General features: G+C 37.0%; 4 protein-coding genes across 4 annotated transcripts; 3 read left to right on the top strand and 1 right to left on the bottom strand.

The window, feature by feature from the left end:
* The first annotated feature begins 143 nt into the window (after window positions 1-143).
* Window positions 144-1,929, top strand: cst3 (cystatin C (amyloid angiopathy and cerebral hemorrhage)). The gene is made up of 3 exons (XM_051917554.1): window positions 144-448; window positions 1,350-1,460; window positions 1,551-1,929. Exons 1-3 carry the CDS (start codon window positions 248-250, stop codon window positions 1,626-1,628), a joined length of 390 nt encoding a protein of 129 aa, XP_051773514.1. The 5' UTR covers window positions 144-247; the 3' UTR covers window positions 1,629-1,929.
* Window positions 1,930-3,954: 2,025 nt separating this feature from the next.
* On the top strand, window positions 3,955-6,535 carry si:dkey-76k16.5 (uncharacterized protein LOC566887 homolog). The gene is made up of 5 exons (XM_051917542.1): window positions 3,955-4,435; window positions 4,530-4,637; window positions 4,728-4,848; window positions 4,931-5,060; window positions 5,202-6,535. Exons 1-5 carry the CDS (start codon window positions 4,361-4,363, stop codon window positions 5,599-5,601), a joined length of 834 nt encoding a protein of 277 aa, XP_051773502.1. The 5' UTR covers window positions 3,955-4,360; the 3' UTR covers window positions 5,602-6,535.
* Window positions 6,536-7,032: 497 nt separating this feature from the next.
* Window positions 7,033-9,487, top strand: si:dkey-76k16.6 (uncharacterized protein LOC566817 homolog). Its single transcript, XM_051917543.1, has 5 exons — window positions 7,033-7,200; window positions 7,439-7,555; window positions 7,649-7,757; window positions 7,852-7,978; window positions 8,909-9,487. Exons 1-5 carry the CDS (start codon window positions 7,126-7,128, stop codon window positions 9,303-9,305), a joined length of 825 nt encoding a protein of 274 aa, XP_051773503.1. The 5' UTR covers window positions 7,033-7,125; the 3' UTR covers window positions 9,306-9,487.
* Window positions 9,417-15,289, bottom strand: mgme1 (mitochondrial genome maintenance exonuclease 1). The gene is made up of 4 exons (XM_051917535.1): window positions 14,597-15,289; window positions 14,301-14,523; window positions 14,000-14,132; window positions 9,417-9,715 (listed from the first exon to the last, which is right to left on the bottom strand). Exons 1-4 carry the CDS (start codon window positions 15,120-15,122, stop codon window positions 9,584-9,586), a joined length of 1,014 nt encoding a protein of 337 aa, XP_051773495.1. The 5' UTR covers window positions 15,123-15,289; the 3' UTR covers window positions 9,417-9,583.
* Window positions 15,290-15,525: the final 236 nt, after the last annotated feature.

Raw genomic sequence — 15,525 nt, 5'->3', positions numbered from 1 at the left:
TTTTTTTTAAATCAATATGAAAATATCTGCATTATATAAAACATTATATAACGAAGCAGACTTGTTTGTTTGGTTTTTTGCAAACCCATTGTCCCTCCCTACAACTGCGATTGGTGGATGCGCGAGGCCCCGCCCCCATTCGCAGAGCGTTTGTTTATATAATCTCAGGCAGCATATTTGGATCCACCCAGACTTGTCGACAAAAGGAAAAATCAAAACAGACGGAGTCAACTAACACAGCTTAAATATGTATCTTAAGATGATTGTGCCGTTTTTGGCGGTGGTTTTGGCCGTGGCGAGCGCTGGAAAGGTTGGAGGTCCTGTGGATGCAGACATGAGCGAGGAAGGAGCTCAAAGTGCGTTACAGTTCGCAATGACCCAGTACAACAGACAAAGCAATGATGCGTATGTGAGTCAGGTTTCCGAAGTCATCAAGGTTCAAAAACAAGTAAGTACTTTAAAATTTTGTTTTGTCATCTTGTACACTCGGAACGTCGCTAAATCACACCCAGTGATAAACGTACTTGTTTCTTGAACGCTGTCATGGTGGCTAATGGCTGTGTCATCAAACCTGATTTCGTTAAACAAACCTGTTAAAAGCAAGACGGGCCCTGTAACAGTCACTAGGGTGTGACAAATAACTGCATACAAATAAACAATATACTAATAAATGTATAACAAATAACTGTTTGAATGTTTATTTCTTATAAACTAACTAGTAGTTATTTTTATGTTTCTATTTTTATTAATAGTAAGTAATTCAGTAGCGACTAGTATCTTTTTCATCTTAACTATAGCCGTATGCCTATAGAATTCAATGGCAAACCATTATTAACAGTGGACTTGTCAGTGATTTGTAACACTGTTATGAAGAAGTACTAGTAAGAATAAGTATCTAATGAATAGTTAGAAGTTATACTAGGAATAATGATGGAATAAATAAAATAATATATATGTTAAAAGACATAAAGATTTGTACAAAGGTCTGAGCCCTTGAAATTTTTACCAGTTCTATGCAAAGCAATATGCAAAGAGACCAACAGAATTGTTGGTCCCAACATGGAAACTATTTATTTTATAGGCCACATATGGGAAATAATTATTTTTAAAGGTAAGACAGTAAAGGATTTGTCAGATGAGATGTTTTGAAAAGTATTTGAAGTATTACCAATATTTTTGAAAATTGACAAAAAAAATGACCATAAATACATTTTTTCCTGCTGAAAATGTCCTCTTTGTTCACATCATGATATGATGCTTTTACGCATTAGTTGATGTAGGTTGCTTTTGTGACACATTACATCAGGGTTGACCCAGCTATGTCTGAACATGTTTCTGGTTGACACTAGGTTGTCTCTGGCCTGAAATACATCTTCACTGTGAAAGTGGGCAGAACCGCCTGCAGAAAGGATGGAGTTGAAACCCTGTGTGCTGTTCATGCGGACCCCACTGTTGCACGGGTATGACACACTGTCTAATTTACAGTATTGCAGTTACCTGTTTGCATTTCTCAATTTCCATATTAAAAGAGATTGCCTTTTTTCTTTTAGGTCACTACGTGCAAAATAGAGGTCTGGAGCCAGCCATGGATAAAATCAATTAAAGTCCTTAAAAACAGCTGCATATAGAGCATATTTCTAGTGCAGTTTGGGGGCTTTAACATTCATGCAGCAATAAAATTTACTTGTTATTGCTAATTATGGTGAACTAGAAGTCTTTACTATTGATAAAATAGGAATTTTATTTGTCATGATAACATTTGATGTCAGCAACAAATCATGATATAAGAATGCTTTACTAACACAATAATCATGTAATGACATTTGACAATTGCTCTGAAAAAGTCTGATTTGTAAGAATTTCTAAATAATAAACTGCATGTTCTGATATTTGTTCATCCTTTACTTATTAAAACATGGTTGAATGAGATATGTCTGTGCACTGTGTTTTTTGGTTAAATTCATTTTGGGAGTCTATTGGGAGGATAGAGAACACTGTATTATTTTGTGTATGCATACATAAAGAAAACAATAATCCAACCATAGTATTTATGTGATAACAGTTATAGGAGTGTAAGTACCAGAACTGATATATTTGTATATGATTTGAGTTTTAATGTTTACAGTTTTATAAATGCCACAATCTTGCACTCACACTTTTCCTCTGAATATGAAATTAACCTCTGGACAAATACTGCATTGATACAAGCATTTTGATACTTGTTTTTTTGTTTTGTTTTTTGCCACAACTGGCAAAGAGTTTAATCAGCTATATATTGTTTTGTTATTTTTCTTTCTCTATATTAAATAAAATAAGGGAAGGATAATAAGGCTATTTTATTTTTGTTTCAATAATCCCTATGGAGTTTGTGTGATGTGCCAGTGGTGTACAGAAATGTATACTAATAAAAGATAGATATTGCACTGTAGCAATGTAGAGTGTATAGCAGCATTATTTTATTTTAATTGCAGCTTAGTACTCAGCTTTGCAGCTAACCTATAAACATTACCAAAATCACAGTTAAAGGGATAGTTCATCCAAAAATTAAAATTCTGTCATCGTTTACTCACCCTCAAGTTGTTCCAAACCTGTATGACTTTCTTTCTTCTGCTGAACACAAAAGAAGATAGTAAGAATATGGTTAACCAAACAGTTGATGGACCCCATTGCCTTTCATAGTATGGAGAACAAAAATACTATGGAAGTCAGTGGGGTCCATCAGCTGTTTGGTTTCTGACATTCTTTAAATTATCTTCTTTTGTGTTCAGCTGAAGAAAGAAATTGTATTTTTTGGTGAACTATCCCTTTAAATAAAGGTTCTGAAATGGAAACAGAACATTTCCTAGTTCACTGGTCAAAATATTATCATTTCGACATCTCACTTGTCATTATCTATGAATTAAAAACAGGGAAAATACATTTTTGCATTTTATCTCTATATAGCACATACAAACAGTAGCTACTTTAACTTTAAATGAATAGTTATTAGTGACTTGAAACCGATAATGGCGTGACGTCTCTTTGATAATAGTGCTCTGGGGCACGTTCAAGCTCAAACCGGTGCGCAACGTTTTGCTACGGTGTCCGGGTTGAACAACATGTTTCCTAGAAACGGTGTGCAACGAGTTTGAGATACGTTTTCTCTTGTTTGGTGGGTGTGTCAAAAATGTCAGCCCAATCAGCATCAACATGGATATAAACCACGCAGTATTAAAGAAACAGCTCGTAAATGTAATTAACATCAAAATAAATTCACAAGAGCAAGTATATTGTTTGCACATGTTTATTTACATTAATAGCAAAATAACCTAAATAATAAGAGCACAAGTATAGATCTGGAGCCAGTTGCATAAACTTAGTCACTATATTAAGACTGTGTCTTAAGAACTAGTTTGACCAACTTGCAGTTAACCAAGGGGTAATCAATGTTATTTTTCCAATTCCAATTACACCAATCTACCTTTTTATGTAACAGACTTTAAAAAATTCTCTTCAAGAAAAAAAATAGTGTCTAACTTTTAAGACTAGTCTAAGTGGTTTATGCAACCGGCCCCTGGAACTTCTTTAAGTCTGTCTAAATATCATTTAGTAATTGCAATGTCTTCTGGTCCATATCCTTTCCATAGGAAGGTGTGCTAGACACTGATTAATGTAGCCTAACATAAAAAAAATACTATACTTATATATTTTGCTATTGTATTGTGGAGTGATACTTTCATAAACATAAAGGCAAATGTTAGATCACAATAATTACGAACCACAGTTTCCGCAAATCCCTTCACTCGATTGGGATGTTCTCTTTTATTCTGGACGGCAAGGGCAGTGACTGTAATATTGAGCGTATTTTGCAGTATTAGTCTTCAAAAAGAACACAAAGAATGGCCTTCTCAGCTGCCATAGTTGCAACACTTGCGTCATCAGAACGGGGTGTTCAGCGCACCACCGTTTCCGTTTAAAAAACGTTTTGCAACGTTTTGTCAGGGCTGAACGCAGCCCTGCTCTCGTTCAGCTTCATGGCTAAAGTAGCGACTCGCGTCCAAGTCATTACTGTAGCCCCCTCTTTTGGTGAAAATAAGCACTATACAATTGCTCTAACTGGATTTGCAGTGCTTTTCCGGGTGTTTTGTACATACTGTCAAACGGCTCCAGTTGGGGACAGGACAACAAAAACCGGGATTATCCCGAGAAAACGGTCACCAACGTCTAGTCACCCTAGGTTAAATATTAGCCTACACATTTCACCAAGCTGCCGTCTTTTAAGACTGTTTGACGTTGCTCTGGTCTGGATAATACATATTTGCCACCTCTGGCAAAATCGGTTTCACTTTACAGAACTGACGGACTGCTTTTACTATAAAACATGAAAATTTTAAATTCAGATGAGTTAAAAATTGCAGAGACTACTTTATATGCGCATCTGCCTAAATCCATAAAGGTAAGTACTATGTTTACTTTATTGTATGTCACAGCAAAACGTGAATTGTAATGCTTTTAGAATCGCATTTAATCAAATACCTGATGGTTTTTAGGTGTATGGATTTGTTTTTGCTATAAACAGACGGAAACCACACACTTTGGAGGTATTGGTGGATACGTGGCCAGCTTTTACCACTATCATTGTTCGACCAGATCCAAATGTGAGATTGCGTTGTTTATATAAACTCTCCAAAACTTACAACTAAACCACTTTTATGTCAACATCACTAATGTTCGTCTGAAATCATTAGAATAATCGAGCAAAGGACTTTATGAGGAAGGTGACTCTATACAGTACAGATGAAGAAGTCCTGAGAAGAATGCTGACTATGGAAAATGCAATTGACTGGAGTACATACTTCTTAGTAGGAGGTATGTCTTCCCCTCCTATATTATTTTATATTATATATATTATTATTGTGACTTCTGGTTATTTTAATTACATTAATTCTAGGATGTGATCTACGTCATTCACCAATGCTGAAGGAAATTGCTGCTTCTAGGGGTGTCACTATGAAAGGGTTCTCTTTAGTGCACCTTATGATATTAACTGATTCCAGTCATTTACCTGAGCTCATTACCAGGTAAGATGGTCCCTATATTTTATGTTTTAAAAGATCCTGTCGTCAACTCATAAATATCTATTTGTGTTGCAATACGATGCATTTAAATAAAAGCTTGATAATGATTAAAATTTTCTTTTGTATCTTCGCTTCCTTCCTCAGTGACCTTGAGACCAGAGTGTCTGTCCTGAATGAGTCACATGCCGATGTAGTTAACAAGACTTGGAAATTTGGTGGGGATGACAAAGGTTACAGGAACATCCTGAATCTCATCAGCCATTTCCCCACATGCTGCATAACAGATGAGAACAACCAGCCTGTGTCCTGGGTACTGTTGTATGATTACTGTGCCATAGGAATGTTGTACACTCTACCAGAGCATCGTGGGAAGGGATATGCCAAAACCCTGGTCACTACAATGGCGAAGAAGCTTCATTCTCAGGGTTATCCTGTGTACTGTTTCATTGAAGAATGCAATCAGCTTTCCTACAAACTTTTTACAAGCCTTGGTTTTACAGAGGACCCTTCTTATAGGGCTGCCTGGTACGAATTCATTTGTTAGAGTAAATACTCACCACTACTCCTGTTTGAACATCATCATGAAATCAAAATGAACAATTCTATTTTTTAATGCACTTCTGCATTGTTTATTATAAATTAATTAGTTCATTATTTTCACATCATTATTTTTTGAAAATTCAAGTGCCCATGTAATCTTTAATCAAAAACTTCAACTTTCCTTCGCCCTCACGACTGATTACGTGAAGGTTCAGTCACATATAAAAAGATCTATTTTATACACAGTTGTAATATTATACATTTTGATGATGACATTGTGATCTAGAACTAAAATGTTTTATGAATGAAGGTCAACCCACCAAACCTGGGTAATGACACTACTTATTAGAGGAAATCTGTGTTAAGTTGAGTTATTGGAGAATGCTTGAGCAATTTTCATTTTAAATAAAAAAGAATGAACATAAATACATTAATATTTTAATGATGTAAAATAATTCTAAAAACAAAATGTCTGTTGCCAAATTTGTGGCTGCAGTAGCATCATAATTTTGTGGGGGAAATCCTATTTAATTTTATTTGTAAAGTGGGATTCTCAATGCTAGGGCTTCCTCAAATTATTATTATTTTTTTTTTTAATGGGACCAGTAAAATAATATTTCCTGCATCTGGAGACAAAGGTAAAATCACTATTATTGAACCCACTGGCACACCTTACCACACAGCTACAATTTTGGGGGAAATCCATTTTATTTTATATTTTCCTAATTTATAGCTAATCTTTAGTGAAAAATACACATGGTTCTAATTCACCAACAAGAATTACGTTTCTTTTTTTTTTCTAGACCTGCTTAAACTTGCTTTGACACAGAATTTTATCTGTCATGTAGCAGACATGCACATAATGATCATATATGTATATATAAAATTATTCTAATTAAAGATTGTTTACAAAATAAATAAATGAAGAAACGATTCCATACACGGGGGGCGCTGTAGATTTTATGCGTTGCATGAGCACTTGTGAAAAGAAACTTTTGCAAAACCATGAACCGCAACCCCTTCCTGCCTACAGTGTTTTCATACTGGGCTGGGTTGCCAGCTCTGCGTTTTATAAAATTAGCCCAATGGCCAATCAAAAATAGCCCAAAGCCAAAAGTATCCCATTGACCACATCCCAAAAATCAAAATATGCCATTCCCATACATACCCAAAATACATATTTACGGTCAAAGTTATATAAAATGAAAAGCACTATCGTGATTAAACACAGCTCAAGGCACTCAGTGGTCCTACTTAACAAAACTTAAAATCTAGCACAGTTTTAGAAAATAAAATATTTCAATGCAAGCATTTCAGTCAAATAAAATGTATGCAACATGTCAAACCTTTAACCAGCCGGGGAAAAATCAACGCGCTGTAAAGTTTAGATGTAGCCCATTTCCGCAGTAAAACAGCGGACTTGGCAACCATGAAGCTGGGTCTGTTCTATGAGGCTTTTAAATGCACTGCGAGCAATGCAAGTAGACACGCTGACGCCGAGTGAAGCGCGTGGAAGAGAGCCCCCACAATGCGTCAGCTGACTACGGAGGATCTGAAGACACTGGAAGTAGACCTTAAAAACTACTTTCCACAGTCGCGGCAGGTTTGAAAGCATTTATTGAGCTAATAAAGTAGCTCACCTTCAAATGATCCTATAATCAGCATAAGTTTGCTAACAAACTTAATACTAAAAAATACAAAATTTCATATAATGCTTTACATGCAACTCAACTGTCAGTGGTAACAGTAAACGTCGCCATTTGCGACGCATTGACTGCAAACCTTTAATTTTGTCTTGCTTTATATTTTTTATGCTTTGTCCTGGTCCTGGATATATACAGGTATATGGATGTATTGTCCAACTCAACAGAACTGGACAGAGAGCTGATCCTGTTAGTGTGTTTGTTGACCTGTGGCCAGACTTCAGAGTTGTACTCATTAAACCAGAATTTCGTGAGGTATCAGGGACATTGTGAAATATAAATGAGTGGTTAAATATTTTACAATAGTTTAGAATAGGTTCAACAACTCGTTTCCTAATTTTTCTACAGACGGGAGACCTTTTCAAAGACTTGACTGTGTTTTCAAAAAACGATGTCTACCTCAGAGACCTGCTGGCACAGATAGATGTCATTGATTGGAAGATGTATATTTGCTTAGGTACTTGCATCTCTTTTTGCTAGTTTTTCACATTAGTATAAATCACTCAAAACCTTGAAGGTCTCACTTTTTCCATTTAAACCTTTGTCTCAAGCCACTGAGCTTCATCATGAGAAGATGCTGGAAGTCGTGGCAAAAAACAGAGGTGTACCTTTGAAGAAAGAAGCCGCGTGCCACATGTTGGTACTTCGAGAGCCATCAAAACATTCACAAGTTGACAGGTGAAGTATATCAGCTGTAATCATTAACGCCACACTTCAGACATACAATTTTATGGCAGTTCATAGTTTAAGTCAAACTATGTTCAGTAATGTCACTGAGTACAAGCACTGTAACTGAAATGTAACCTTTTAATGGCCCTTGAGTTGTTGTCAACATCATTGTATCTCACTCTTAAACCTTTGTTGGTCTTCAGTCATTTTAGACCAAAAAGTTTACGTTTTGAATTTTTTATTTAATTGAAATGCTATTGTGGACATGATTAGAAAAGGCTAAATGGTCTTAAATATTGTCACACATATGATCTTCATGGTCAAAAATGCCATAGGATATAAATGGGAAATACGAAAATACGGAGCAATTTTTGGGTACAGTCTACAAGTAAGACACAATAGTCTTCTTTTATAATGTCTAAAATATATATCCAAATGCAAAACCTAATAAAAGTAAGTAATAATGTCTGAAAACATTCTTATAAGCAACTAGAGATTACACAGCCCTATTATATATAAGGCTATACTGGCATGTAGTGCATCATGGTATTGCATATGATTTTCTTTATGTTTCCCACCACATGACTCCAATCTGCCTTCCATGCATTGAATTTATAAATACCTTTTTAACAAACTAAAATTTCTTGAAACTTCAAGCTCTTTAAACAACCACAATCTTTCTGTCTAGAAAACAAAGTTTGTCTTTCAAGCATTTTAATCTAGTTTATTCTAATATTTGTATTATTTTATATAGAAATAAATGGTGCATAATTTAGAGAGGTTGTCTAGTACCATAAAATTCCCTCAAAATACAACATATTAAACAAAATATACTACAATAATTTCATAACAAATGTTACGCTCATTTCATTTGGACTGTATTGACCCATAAGTGAGGAATATCAGGTTAAACTAAAATTTGTTTTCTTTTTCCTGCAGCTTATCACTGAAGCTGTCTTCTCTTAACGAGTCTCATCTTGAACTAGTGAACAGTAGCTGGAAGTTTGGCTGTGAACACAGCAAACTAATGATTAAGAATATGATTTTGAACTTTCCCTCTTGTTGTGTCCTGGACGCAGATGATCAACCAGTAGCATGGATATTAACTTATCCCTCCTGTGCTCTGGGAATGTTGTACACTGTTCCAGAACACAGAGGAAAAGGCTATGCAAAAGCACTGGTCACCATTATGTCAAAGAGACTCCACTCTCAAGGTTATCCAGTGTACTGTTTTATAGAGGAGGAGAACCAATTATCCTACAGGCTCTTCACAAGCCTGGGTTTCACAGAGGAACCAGATTACAGGGCAGCCTGGTTTGTATTTAATTATTTTTAGAGCAGAAATCAAAATTGTTTAGCTTTTGTCTGATGCTATGTATTGCTATGTAAAAAGCTGTTTTCTGATATGTGCATACAACTTTAAAAAAACACCAATACATCAACCACATCAATAACCAAACATTTGTTTTATTTAAATTATAAAGAATCCATTCCATTAATAAAATGTGTAAAACACAACTATATATTTTTTGTATCAAATGTAAAACAAACATTTACAGTTAAACTACACATTGCGTAGCATCAGCTTGATTTGTTACACTAGTTAAAGCCGTTTTATTTTTCTGCATACTCTTCTAGTCGAAGCAGCCATTTCTGCCAGAACGGCATAATCTGCTGTGAGTTCAGGAAGTGAGTATGTGCGGGTGATCCGTCTTTGTAGGCCACCACAATTAAACCGTTTTCTACCTGTGCATAAACAACAGAACATGATGAAAGACTGCAATGGAAAACTTCAACAAGCAATTTAAAAAGAGTAAATGACTTAAGGCCTTGTTTATACCTGGCAATATGATCCATCTCAGATGATCTGTTCACTAGTGGTCAGACAAGACCTTTGTACACAGGGTATTAACATGTGACCAGTTTTTAATAGATTTTGAGGGGAGCGATTTCATGACTACTGTTCAAAGTTTTACGGTATGTATAATTTTATAAATGCTGCAGGAAGTCTCTTATGCTCATCAAAGCTGCATTTATTTTGTTCAAAAATAGTTAAATTTTGTGAAACATTACTGATTCAAAATAACTTTTGTATTAAATTTAGCCAATTTTGTGACTTTTCAGACCCCTTTTTTGAAAAAATGACTAGCAACAAATCTAGTGACTTTTTGGACTGCTGGTTAACATGTAGTCAGTCACTATATCATGCTCTTTACATAGTTTGACAGAAAATATGTAAATGAGAACAGCTTTTTTTGGACATCCAGCTACAGTGGGTACGGAAAGTATTCAGACCCACTTAAATTTTTCACTCTTTGTTATATTGCAGCCATTTGCTAAAGTCATTTAAGTTCATTTTTTTTCCTCATTAATGTACACACAGCACCCCATATTGACAGAAAAACACAGAATTGTTGACATTTTTGCAGATTTATTAAAAACGAAAAACTGAAATATCACATGGTCCTAAGTATTCAGACCCTTTGCTGTGACACTCATATATTTAACTCAGGTGCTGTTCATTTCTTCTGATCATCCTTGAGATGGTTCTACACCTTCATTTGAGTACAGCTGTGTTTGATTATACTGATTGGACTTGATTAGGAAAGCCACACACCTGTCTATATAAGACCTTACAGCTCACAGTGCATGTCAGAGCAAATGAGAATCATGAGGTCAAAGGAACTGCCTGAAGAGCTCAGAGACAGAATTGTGGCAAGGCACAGATCTGGCCAAGGTTACAAAAAAATTTCTGCTGCACTTAAGGTTCCTAAGAGCACAGTGGCCTCCATAATCCTTAAATGGAAGACGTTTGGGACGACCAGAACCCTTCCTAGAGCTGGCCGTCCGGCCAAACTGAGCTATCGGGGGAGAAGAGCCTTGGTGAGAGAGGTAAAGAAGAACCCAAAGATCACTGTGGCTGAGCTCCAGAGATGCAGTCGGGAGATGGGAGAAAGTTGTAGAAAGTCAACCATCACTGCAGCCCTCCACCAGTCGGGGCTTTATGGCAGAGTGGCCCGACGGAAGCCTCTCCTCAGTGCAAGACACATGAAAGCCCGCATGGAGTTTGCTAAGATGGTGAGAAATAAGATTCTCTGGTCTGATGAGACCAAGATAGAACTTTTTGGCCTTAATTCTAAGCGGTATGTGTGGAGAAAACCAGGCGCTGCTCATCACCTGTCCAATACAGTCCCAACAGTGAAGCATGGTGGTGGCAGCATCATGCTGTGGGGGTGTTTTTCAGCTGTAGGGACAGGACGACTTGTTGCAATTGAGGGAAAGATGAATGCGGCCAAGTACAGGGATGTCCTGGACGAAAACCTTCTCCAGAGTGCTCAGGACCTCAGACTGGGCTGAAGGTTTACCTTCCAACAAGACAATGACCATAAGCACACAGCTAAAATAACGAAGGAGTGGCTTCACAACAACTCCGTGACTGTTCTTGAATGGCCCAGCCAGAGCCCTGACTTAAACCCAATTGAGCATCTCTGGAGAGACCTAAAAATGGCTGTCCACCAACGTTTACCATCCAACCTGACAGAACTGGAGAGGATCTGCAAGGAGGAATGGCAGAGGATCCCCAAATCCAGGTGTGAAAAACTTGTTGCATCTTTCCCAAAAAGACTCATGGCTGTATTAGATCAAAAGGGTGCTTCTACTAAATACTGAGCAAAGGGTCTGAATACTTAGGACCATGTGATATTTCAGTTTTTCTTTTTTAATAAATCTGCAAAAATGTCAACAATTCAGTGTTTTTCTGTCAATACGGGGTGCTGTGTGTACATTAATGAGGAAAAAAAAATGAACTTAAATGATTTTAGCAAATGGCTGCAATATAACAAAGAGTGAAAAATTTAAGGGGGTCTGAATACTTTCCGTACCCACTGTATATATTGTATTAAAATACAGTATGTGAGCACTGATTAGGAGGAAAAAATGGATTTAAAATTCCGACAGTTGGCGCATTATGTCATCTAGCGACATATGACTACTTTTTGAGCAGCCTTTAGCTACTTTCCATACAGTTGGCAACACTACATTTATTCCTTTGATGGCAAAGCTGAGTTTTCAGTGGCCATTACTCCAGTCTTCAACATCACATGATCCTTCAGAAATCATCCTAACATGCTGATTTGGTTCTCAAGAAACATTTCTTATTATTATCAACATTGAAAACAGCTATGCAGCTTAATATTATTGAGGAAACTGTGATACATTTTTTTCAGGATTCTTTGATGAATAGAAAGTTCAGAAGAACATAATTTATTTGAAACATATCTTACTTAATGTGTCCTTTCTTTCCGAATAAAACTATTAATTTCTTTTAAGAAATACATCTTACTGACCACAAACTTTGAAGTTTGTCATAAATGTCAAAATGTTTCTCCCAAATATACTTGAATTTCAATCCAAGCACAAAATTGATAGATCAAGCTGAATTCTCATTAAAGTACCTGTATTAACTGAACTGAATTGTGTAAAATATGATCTATGTTTACTGCATCTTGATATCAGGCAAAATGTAGTTCTGTGATGTCTTGCGCATATAATAATATGTTACATTTATATAGCGCTTTTCTCGGCACTCAAAGCACTTTACTTATGGAAAAGGGGAATCTCCTCAACCCCCACCAATGTGCAGCATCCATCTGGATGATGCGATGGCAGCCATATTGTGCCAGAATGCCCACCACACACCAGCTTATTGGTGGAGGGAAGACAGGGTGATGAAGCCAATCAGTATTTATATGGGGATGATTAGAAGGCCATGATGATGGATAGAGGCCAACAGGCAAATTTGGCCAGGATGCCAGGGTTACACCCCTACTCTTTTTCGAAGCATATCCTCTGGTTTTTAATAACCACAGAGAGTCAGGACCTCATTTTAACGTCCATCCGAAGGACAGTGCTTTTTTTTTTTTTTTGATAGTATAGTGTCTTGATCACTATACTGGGGTGTTAGGACCCACACAGACAACAGAGTAAGCACCCTCTGCTGGTCTCACTGACATATATATTTGTTTCGGATCTCAATACCAGGGGCCTGTACCATGATGGTAGTTAAACAAACTCAGGGTTATAGGATTAGTTTCAAGTTGACAAAACCAAACCACTCCAATCCGGCTTTGTTGGTACCATGATGCTGATCATCAGTTTCCTCTGTCAACTCAGGCTTTGATCCTGAGTTTGTGGAGCGCGTGCACATGAATGCGTGACATCAGTGGCAAACAGCCAATCACATGCCTTGCAACAGAAAGAAACTGTGATTTACTTCTCGCGAGAGAGTCAACGCATTTCAAAACTCTTTTGCTGAAGAAAATGAAGAATTTAAACGCATTTACACTAAAGAAGAAACTTGTCCATGAAAAAGGACAAATAAAAGAAATTATCTTGCTCTATCAGAGCAAGTGAAAATTGTCAAGTGTTTATATAGTTTATTATATACAGCAATAGAGACTCAAACATGTAAGGTTATGTAGTCATTTTTAAAGAGTTATCTGTTGATTCTACAGCTTACATATGATCTGTATATATTAATATTTATTTAAAATAAATGCTTAATAATAAATGTTAAACTAAAATTGCTTGTGTGAAATGGATTAATAATAATATAGATCATATAATAATTATTTTAATCATATATAAATCATAAAATAATTCTATAAATCATTAAAGCAAGACAATTTCATCGTTAAATATTTGTTTTTACTATATAGTGACCTTTAATTTGGAGGAAGAGAAACTGGGGGAGGGACTTTATTGCGTTGGATGTGTCAGTGTCACTTTGCTCACATCTGATTGGTCCAATTTCGGTTTGAGATCTCTTACCCAGAACATAACCTGCCCCGGAGCAGGTTAGCTGTGGAGCGTAAGTTACTATGGCGATGAACACCGCTAAAAGCCAAGTCACTTTCATGGTACCTAAAACCCAGGATTGGCACAAACTAATCTGAAACTTAACTGGCTAGCCAGCTAACCCGGCTTCATGGTACAGGCCCCAGGTGTAAACGGGGTCACAGTAATGTTTACCTGGTAGCTGTAGTTGTTGTCACTGTTCAAGGCCCCAATGTATGCAGCTACTTGTAATGGATTGTCATAAGTATGGCGAAGTAAGGGCTTGGGCTTTTCTGAGGTCTTCCAGTCAATGACACACAATGAACCTCTGTATGAGAGCAGATGAAGGGATGAATAACAATGTAAATATGAGCAAGAAAGCATCAAGAATACATGATTCTATTAAAATAATCCAGGATTAAGATACGTTAAAAAGTACATGATGAATCTGATTATGAATTCCTATGACTTTTTGATTCAAAGAAATGAATCTCACCTGTATTGGGCAACACAATCTACAATGCCCAGGTATTGTAATGTAGAATGTTGCACCGCACTCTCAATAGCTCTCACTCCTGTTATTTCATTCAGCACATGAGATACACTCTCTACAAATCCGGACACATCCAGTGGGTGCTCAGGGTCCTCTTTGGAAGGGGTTTCCTGGGTGAAATTCTCCACAATGGCAGCATGGAACAGCTGTCCTTGTCTGAAAATGTCTGAAACACAACACATATAAATTAGGAGGTGTAGTTCTTTTAATATTCAATTAAAGAAAATAAATATTCTTACTCAAGCTGTATTCCTTAAATCCTTCCTCTCCGAGTTCAGCAATCATCCTTCTCTTCCACCTCTCCAGGTAAAACGCTTGGTCAGGTGGCATGGTCTTCTGGAGGATTCGGGTCACACTGGGCAGATATGTCGTATTAGAGTCCCTCTGTAATGTTATACGAGCCAAAGTTCCCGGCACATACTCCGACTGACCTTTGGCCTCATTTAACAGTGGATGCAGGTTTTTAGGTACTTTGGGCTGTTGTGAAGGCGGTCTGGATCTTATTACAGGTCCGTACAGCTGACAGTCCTCATCCTCGATGCTCGCAGGAGTCTGGGAGCTGGTTTTTGAGGACAGCACCGCGCGCACCAGAGACGAGTAGCGCTCTGTGTCCACTGTGCTGTACTTACTGGCCTTTTTGCGTGCTCGCCATTGACAGCTAGTTGAAAGGCTGTCCACACGCGAGAACTTACCAGAGGGGAAGCCCATTGGTCTCGCACACTTGCACTGTATCAAAAGCTTCAATACTTGCATTGTAATCGCCATGCTTAATGTTCTTATCCTGTTTCTGTGGGGATGTTTACGTCTGCATTCGCATGCTTTGGAAAATGGATAGATAGATTCAAATAAATAAACAAAAAAAGTTAGCGATCACGATGTTGCTACGTTCCAGTTTCAAATGGAGCGCAGTTTGAACTGGAGCTACTGGGTAATTATGGGAATTGTAGTTTGAACTTCATCGAACGTACACTGAACACGTTCCCATAAAACAGCAATTCCCACAATGCAACATTTGGATGTAGGCTTTGAAAGTAGTCTTTATATATATGCTCACGTTAAATATATATAGTTCACTTTATATATATGGTCACGTTTAGTAGAAAAGCAATAAAACAACTGTATTGAAATTACTTTTCGGCTCGTTACTACACGCCAAAACACTAAGCAA

Source organism: Ctenopharyngodon idella, chromosome 13 (genome assembly GCF_019924925.1).
Source record: "Ctenopharyngodon idella isolate HZGC_01 chromosome 13, HZGC01, whole genome shotgun sequence".
Classification (NCBI taxonomy): Eukaryota; Metazoa; Chordata; class Actinopteri; order Cypriniformes; family Xenocyprididae; genus Ctenopharyngodon; species Ctenopharyngodon idella.
The sequence above is the reverse complement of the archived record's forward strand: the minus strand, read 5'-3'. Positions and strand labels throughout refer to the sequence as shown.

What these genes read in the sequence shown, in the direction of transcription:
- cst3 (XM_051917554.1), top strand. Translation starts at nt 248, where the DNA reads ATGTATCTTAAGATGATTGTGCCGTTTTTGGCGGTGGTTTTGGCCGTG. An exon ending in TCATCAAGGTTCAAAAACAA is followed by an intron (nt 449 to 1,349) that starts GTAAGTACTTTA and finishes GGTTGACACTAG; the next exon opens with GTTGTCTCTGGCCTGAAATA. An exon ending in CGGACCCCACTGTTGCACGG is followed by an intron (nt 1,461 to 1,550) that starts GTATGACACACT and finishes TTTTTCTTTTAG; the next exon opens with GTCACTACGTGCAAAATAGA.
- si:dkey-76k16.5 (XM_051917542.1), top strand. Translation starts at nt 4,361, where the DNA reads ATGAAAATTTTAAATTCAGATGAGTTAAAAATTGCAGAGACTACTTTA. An exon ending in TACATACTTCTTAGTAGGAG is followed by an intron (nt 4,849 to 4,930) that starts GTATGTCTTCCC and finishes CATTAATTCTAG; the next exon opens with GATGTGATCTACGTCATTCA. An exon ending in TTACCTGAGCTCATTACCAG is followed by an intron (nt 5,061 to 5,201) that starts GTAAGATGGTCC and finishes TTCCTTCCTCAG; the next exon opens with TGACCTTGAGACCAGAGTGT.
- si:dkey-76k16.6 (XM_051917543.1), top strand. Translation starts at nt 7,126, where the DNA reads ATGCGTCAGCTGACTACGGAGGATCTGAAGACACTGGAAGTAGACCTT. An exon ending in TTAAACCAGAATTTCGTGAG is followed by an intron (nt 7,556 to 7,648) that starts GTATCAGGGACA and finishes ATTTTTCTACAG; the next exon opens with ACGGGAGACCTTTTCAAAGA. An exon ending in GAAGATGTATATTTGCTTAG is followed by an intron (nt 7,758 to 7,851) that starts GTACTTGCATCT and finishes CTTTGTCTCAAG; the next exon opens with CCACTGAGCTTCATCATGAG.
- mgme1 (XM_051917535.1), bottom strand. Translation starts at nt 15,122, where the DNA reads ATGGCGATTACAATGCAAGTATTGAAGCTTTTGATACAGTGCAAGTGT. An exon ending in GATTGTGTTGCCCAATACAG is followed by an intron (nt 14,133 to 14,300) that starts GTGAGATTCATT and finishes GCTCTCATACAG; the next exon opens with AGGTTCATTGTGTGTCATTG. An exon ending in ACAACAACTACAGCTACCAG is followed by an intron (nt 9,716 to 13,999) that starts GTAAACATTACT and finishes GTTTATGCACAG; the next exon opens with GTAGAAAACGGTTTAATTGT.